Source organism: Populus trichocarpa, chromosome 13, assembly GCF_000002775.5.
Source record: "Populus trichocarpa isolate Nisqually-1 chromosome 13, P.trichocarpa_v4.1, whole genome shotgun sequence".
In the NCBI taxonomy this organism is placed as follows: Eukaryota; Viridiplantae; Streptophyta; class Magnoliopsida; order Malpighiales; family Salicaceae; genus Populus; species Populus trichocarpa.
Genome location: NC_037297.2, coordinates 4,466,615 through 4,473,972, shown reverse-complemented (window position 1 = coordinate 4,473,972; position 7,358 = coordinate 4,466,615). Strand labels below are relative to the sequence as shown.

The 7,358-nt window shown below is 34.5% G+C and overlaps 1 protein-coding gene across 2 annotated transcripts; it reads left to right on the top strand.

Annotated features, from left to right (window-relative positions):
• The first annotated feature begins 1,524 nt into the window (after window positions 1-1,524).
• LOC7482361 (uncharacterized) lies at window positions 1,525-6,787 on the top strand. 2 transcript variants are annotated; one of them, XM_002319669.4, is made up of 4 exons: window positions 1,525-1,703; window positions 2,649-3,360; window positions 5,475-5,515; window positions 5,608-6,787. In XM_002319669.4, the coding sequence occupies exons 2-4, from the start codon at window positions 3,108-3,110 to the stop codon at window positions 6,592-6,594; spliced, it is 1,281 nt and encodes a 426-aa protein (XP_002319705.3). In that variant the 5' UTR covers window positions 1,525-1,703; window positions 2,649-3,107; the 3' UTR covers window positions 6,595-6,787. The 2 variants fall into 2 exon arrangements, with proteins under 2 accessions (XP_002319705.3, XP_024439387.2); XM_024583619.2 differs by having other exon boundaries at window positions 2,618-3,360.
• The last annotated feature ends 571 nt before the right edge of the window (window positions 6,788-7,358 follow it).

Genomic DNA, 7,358 nt, shown 5'->3' with positions numbered 1-7,358 from the left:
AAAATAATAATTTTTAAAAAATATATTTTATATTAACACATCAAAATGATTTAAAAATAAAAAATAATTAATTTTAAATAAAAAATTCAAAATTTTAAAAAATACCGTTTAAAACATAGTTCCAACAACCCCTTAAACTAATATTGGGATGAAAGGAAATAGTACTTAAAAAGCGTTTAGAAACACCGGCGTTTTTAAAAAATTCAATTTTTTTTTAAAATAATATTTTTATGTTTTTTGATCGTTTTGATGCGTTGATCTAAAAAATAATTTTAAAAAATAAAATAAAAACATCATTTTTATGCATTTCGGCATGAAAAGCACTTTGAAAAGCAACCGCAACTACAACCACACTCCCAAACAGGATACGGTGATAGTAGTGGTTCAAAGTATTTTTCCCTTAGAAATGCATTAAAATAAAATTTTTTTATTTTTTAAAAATTATTTTTAACATCAACACATATTAAAACGATCTGAAAACATAAAAAAAAATCATAATTTTTAAAAACATGATGTACACCCCATTTGTAAGTTAAAGAGCAGAATCCATAAAGACATTTATACAAAAGAAAAATCATTAAATAATAATAATAATAATAAATGTATCATTTACCCCTTTTGGTTAAAACCACGGGAGTACTCTGCTTGTTTTTAAAAGTAAAATATATTTTTTAAAATAGGTATTAACTATAAACTGTTTTTAAATCAATAACAAATATCATTAAAAAGTACACCAATTTTAAACATACATTATATACAAAAGCTGAACTTTGTTAAAACATTTGATTCAACAAAAAATATTTTCATTGTTTAATATACCCTGATAATTAATTTGATCATTAAATTACTTAAAGTAATAAAAAAAATTGAATTAATGCGTCCATTTTCCCTTGTATGTTCATATTTTCTCTTACCCATCATTTTGCTATATTTGAAAAGCCTAAAAAAACTAATTTTAAAATTTTAAAACTTTTAAGAAAATAAAAAGTCCACAAGACATAAAAAATTCAAAAACCTGGAAAAAACAGACTAAATATTAAATCCCATTTAATATCCAAAAGATTTAGCCTTGTGCTTAAAACAATTAAATCCCATTTGGAAAAAAAAAATAAAAAAAAAAGAGGAAAAAAGCATCAGACTGCGGCCAATCTGATGGCAAGCGATACCTAGGAAGCTGTGTATGTGTCTCTGGGACAGTACAAGAATCTGATTCATTATTGCAAGGGTATAAAATTATAATCATTACATTACCTGTTTGGAAATCCAACCTTGTAAGATACAGCGTGGCATTTCATTACATCGTGTTTTTAAATATTTTTATTTTTTTAATTTTAAATTATTTTTTTCTATATTTTTAAATCATTTTAAAGTGATGGATTACATAAATTTAAATACCTGATGCCCATACTAATTATACAATTAATCGATACAATAATAATTATTTATAAAGTATTTAATTAATTAAGGGAAAAAAAATAAGCATAGGAACGTTGTTATGCCCATCCCTTTCGAAGCTCCTACCTTTTGCTTTCTCTTTTGTCTCATTTCTCCACAAGGTGAATATTTTATAACTACACCCTCACCAATTAGTCTCCAATTATCAAAGCCTCAACCTCTTAAGCTTAGGGTTTCGTTTCTTCTCTTCATTTTTATCTCTCCCTGTGCAAATTGCAATCAAGTTCGTTTCTTTTTGGCATTTTGAGGTACTTTGTTTCTTGACCCATTTTTTATTTTATATGTAAATGGCCTTATTTTGTTTTGTTTTTGGGAAATTTTCTTCATTTTGGTTGGAAATATGAAAAGGGTTGGCGGGTTTATTTTTTATCTGGGTGTTGTGGTGTAGTTTTGGCACAGTTTTGTTAATTGGGTGTTTTAATTGATGTTGATTTCGCGTGTTTCTTCTCTTTGTTTCTTAATGGAAATTTGAGTTTAGAAAGATTTGCCTTTTTGGGTCAATTTTAGTTTTGGTTATAATTAAATGTTTGGAAGATTTGATTTATTTGGGGGCTGTTGTGGTGTCATCTTCTCTGTTATTATTACTTTTTCTGCAAATAGAAGGTAATAATTCAGGCACTGTTTGTATTGTTGTGCTAATGATGTAAATTAGTGTTATTTTGCATATAGAACTGAAAACATAATTTTGTATTCGAACATATTTTTACTTGTTTGTTTATTGCCCTCTTTCATGTTGAAAGGACCTTTTAGTTATCACTGGAATGATGGTCTAGGTGTCCAGTATTTACTATGATTTTGCATAGTGGCCCTTACAATTGATTATACAGCAGCATTTGTTGTCATTTATCCTTTAGAAGAGTATGTCAATGCACCTCAAAAAAATTGAAAATGTGTCCGTGTCATGAAAATAAGGCCACTTTCAAGTTGAGTTTACATTTGTTACTTCCAAAATTAAAGAAAACTGAAGTCTTTCTTTGTTCATGTCATTGAGTAGTGTTCTATCAGAGGTCAGTCTCTGACTGAAGTATAAGCATTTTGTGGTGTCCTTTAGACTTGTATTCAAATGTTGATTAATTTTAGATCCTTAATATGAATATTGTTTCTTTATCATTGTGGAATATGTGATGATTGTTTTGTTCTTGAACGTATCATCTTAGTTCAGTTGTTAAACTGGTGCAATTGGATAAATGCAGTGGAGAAGGGCAGACTTCAGGTGGAACTTGGCATCAGAAATTATCATATTTGTTCAGCAACTTGTCTAAGCATGCTGAAGTTTTGAATAAATTGATTCAGAATGGAAATCTGATATGCCTCCTATGACGATTCCAAAGTACTGGGTGGCAGCTACCTTCAATGATTTCTGTCATCATCATACATAGTGATCCTTGGTTGCAATATTCAGAACTAGTGTTGCCATTATACCCAACTTAGTAACTTTGCCCATGTGGACCTTCATTTGACCATAACTGTATTTAACTTAATTACAAAACAACTTTGTTGTGCTAATAGAAATAGCTAACACGGGTGCACTTTGTTGTGTGGCCGCTGGGCCACATGGAGCGAAATCACCTGCCACTGGTAGGGACTCTTCCAATAATCATGGTGAACCACATTGGCGAATAAACTCAAGTTTCTCACCTCCTCCATTGAGGATGTGGGATTGTAGGTTACGGTCAGATGGTTTATCACATGGGTCTCGGGCAGTTCATGATTCATCATTTTCCTCAAATAGTAGGGGAAGCAGAAGCTGGGTGGGAAGTGAACAGTATGCCAATCATCATCATTCTGTATCTGATGGTGCACTCTCTTATTCAGATAGCACACCTGACAATGTTCAGGAGCCCCGATGGACATCACCAGTGCAAAAATTTAATCTTAGTGACCTTGCGGTCTCTACTGCTGGAGGTAATCTTAATAAATTTTTTCTTCAATATTAGATTCATGGTATTCTGATCTTGTCTACTAGTATACCCATCATGACAAGGGCAAGTCCTGTTTAGAGGTTTTTTTTTTTGATGGAGTAGTGCAAAAATGAGGTTTTTGTCTTGTTCCTTTTCATATATTTTTGTGTGTGTTCAAGCTGTTTATCACCTTCATTTTTTTTTTTAATCATTTAAGGGATTGTTAAAACCATTATTGAAAGGTTTTCTAACACTAGTCAGCTAAGCATAGAAAATTGTAATTTTAATTATCATACTTGGTGAATCAAGTCTTAAATTAACTGAATATCCTAATTATATAAAAATCTGTGTTGATTAGGTCATTTCTCATCTACGATGCCATTTAGTTCCCGAATACTGAAAATCTGCTGGATGTTCTGTTAGTTTTCTGGAAACTTTATCAGAGGCTGTGTGTCCTGCCCAATTCTGTTCGCAGATTACCTTCTTTTTTCTGCAGGGATTCATTCTCTTGTTTGTCTTAAGATTCACATTCTAAATCTAATGCTCATATTCCACACCATTTTTTTTTTATTATGCAGCTCATGTTAATGGTAAATCATAAAGCTGAGGACAGAAAATTAGAAGAAAAAAAGTGGTGTAGAAGTTTCTTAACTATTACCTACTCTGTGGGCCTTGCTTTTCTCTTCTTCTTTTTTTGACAAAAACTTTATATAAACTACAGAGTTTCTGAATTTAATCACATTTATCAAATCAGGTTTAACTTTTTATCTTATGTTATCCATCTTTAAATTCCTAATGGCATCCAGGGTTTGAAAAATGCCAATTTGATACTCTTGTTTTGGAGAGGCAATGCTGAGAAAGGGCATCCTCAGCTTCTCAGCAGGGATTAACTGTATTTCATATGATTTCTTCATGGTCAACTGGTCGTGTTTAAGGTGATTTAGTAGCATGGTGGTCCGTAAATTTATACTTGTAATAACTGAGGGAGGCGGTGATGTCTACAAATGTAAACAAGATTTATCCAGAATGAGATATTGGGTTGGAAAAGACATCGAGTAATATGTTAGCATCTTGGGCATGTTACTGAAAGTACCATGAGATTCTACATCAAATGGACCTTAGACTAGAAACCAACAAGATATTGCAATTAGCATAATGAGAAATTGACAACATATATAAATTGACCAGTTTTGCAGTTCTCATTCTCTTTGCAGCTTCTTTTCAAGCTAGCCATTGGTTAATAATTATTGAAATATGCTATCGAGCTTGATATAACCTCTCTTGTACTCTTTATTGGTACCCATTTTCTTCTTATTATTAGTATTTTTACATGTTATTTCCTAACCATAATTTACAGTCAAGTAAGTTATTCACTTTTACTTAACCAAAGAAAGTAAGGCAAAAAGAGGAACTCATAATTTGTAGGCAAGTTTTTTAGCCCATGTACCGGCGGTTGCATGGAGTTTGGATAGGTTTTAGGTTCCTCCATCATATCATTTTCATAATCGATACTTTGCTCTGTGGTGCAGGTAATTTCTTTTATATAGAATGGAAGTTAGGCCTTCCTATCCCCCTTCTTTACGCTTAATATGGCAACCAAAGTTGGTCAATAGCTATATCTAATGCCTCATATATATAAAATAACCTTTGTGAAAGCCAAAATGATGACCGGAAACTAAGAATATTATTTATTATTTGAAAACAAAAACCTATTGAGGCAAAATCCATGATTATATTGCAGTTAAAATTAGATGGTTGAAAATAATTAAGTGAAATCTGTGCATTAATTTATATTGATGGTGGATTTCAATCACAAGAGAATTTTCATCCAAGGCTTCTTTTGCGTGTATGATCAGGAATCCTAATCTTTTTGGTGGATTTAGATCACACAAGATAATGTTTCATTTAAGTCTTCTCTTGTATGTAGGATCAGGAGACCATCTTTTTGTGCATGTCTGCAAACTCATGTTTAGGAAAATGTCTAGCTTTTTGGTAGTTGATTTTAATAAAATCCAGCAGTGTTATGTTGCTTGAGTTTCTGGTTTTGTGCCAGATATCTGGACGGTTTTATTATTTACTGTTTTACAGGTTTGTATTTTAACTATTTTCAATTTCCAGGATCAAGATCCCAGCCCACTTGGTTTCCATGCTCCACTGAGGTGACTTATTTCTACACTCCTTTGGTTTGTTAGAACTGGCTGAAAAGTTTCTATTGCATGACATTTTCCTTCTCTGGTGTTTCATGTTTCAGAGAAGACTTGCCATCAGAACAAGTGTGACATCCCCTGGTTTTGGTTCCCCGTCCTCACTTTCTGAGTCCAGCCATTGGGAATCAACTAGCAAGCGACCATTTGCTTTCTCCAGTCGCAACTTTTCAAATCAACGCTCTTACATGTCAAAAGCTGTTTATCCATTAGTATTTCGCAACCCTGTGTCAGATTGTGAAACCTTTGGTGATGCGGATAACAGTAGTCTTGGTAGGTTAACACCAGGTGAGGATCGGATATCACCATCTCATTGGCCTGATAACAGTTCAAGTGTTGATTACAAGTTCCATAAAACCCTCACTGAACTTCAAAAGTTGGAGACGTCACCAGACCCCAGTGCAAGCTCTAGAAGAGAGGGTTTTAGATGGAGCAGTGCCAGCAGTTATGATCTGGGGATTGATGGAGAAAGGTTTGACATTGCAGAGCACATGGATATGGAGAGTCTGAGGTCCCCTAGTCGTCCTATAGTGGAACAAAAATGTGGAGTTTGTGGAAAACTTTTGTGGCAAAAGTCTCCCTGGAGCTCACATCGAATCATGAGAGGTAGTGACATGCCAATTGCTGGGGTATTACCCTGCAGCCATGTGTTCCATGCTGAATGTTTGGAACAAGTCACTCCAAAGACCCAGATTCATGACCCTCCTTGCCCTCTGTGCTTGAAAACCGTAGGATCAATTGAAGAGTCCCCACCAGTTTCAGAGCCCTTGCAGATGGCTCTAAGATCTGTACGGAGAAGCAGAGGGGTGGTGATATCTGAGGCCCAGGGTAGTCACAGTAATACGGAAGCCTCTTATCATATCAAGGACAGATTGAGGAGAAACTGGCCCTGTACAGTGTCACCACGGAATGACAATGGGTCTTCAATAACCTGTCGTCTTAGAAGGCATTTTACATTTAAGGCTGGAAAAGAACTTTTCAACGCTAAGGTGTTCCAGAAGACTGGTTCCTCTTCTAGCCAGAAACCAGCTTGACACCGAATGTTTGTCGAATAGCCTCGTGTATGTAATTACTCGCAAGTAGATTTCAAGATTTAGATGTTTGATGAATCTTTCATGATACCTTTTTAAATCTGCTTGGGTTCATTTTTCAAGACAGTGGTAAGAACCCTTGCATGTTGTTAATTTATATATATAAGCTGTGGCAGATCTCTCTGACTCATGACTATCCATGTGAGTTCTCTCATTCATTATTTTCAACTCTTCAAGCTATTGATTAGCAAATATTGCATCCAGTTTTAAAGACTAGAGCATTTTAATTAGCTTAGGCCCCCTAGTGTTGGAAGTCTAAGTGACCTGGATTTCAGTGGTCAATCCAAATGAGCTGAGGACAGAGTCCGCTTGCATGGTTATGTTGGTCCAGAACAGTAATGAAGCGCGGGCATCAGACATGGTAGCTTGTTGGTTGCTGCTGTCGGGAGTGTGCAGGCAAGGGGTGAGAAATATCTAAATTGCTCAATATTTGTGAAGGTTACTAATCAATTTAAGACAGATTTCCACCAAGCTGGTGGTGGCTTGAATATATGGTGGTGGTGCACATCCATTTCTTTGTTTTTATCCTCTCTTTTGTGTGAAGTCCAAATCTATTTCAATGTATGCCACTATCTGGAGGTTTGGATGATATACCCACATGCCTGCCTCCTCTAAAGTGTAGTAGCTTGCTGGCTTCAACTCTGAGTGGCTAATGCCACAAAAGTCTACAAGAAAACCCCAGTGGGCTCTCCATGATTCGGAGGAGT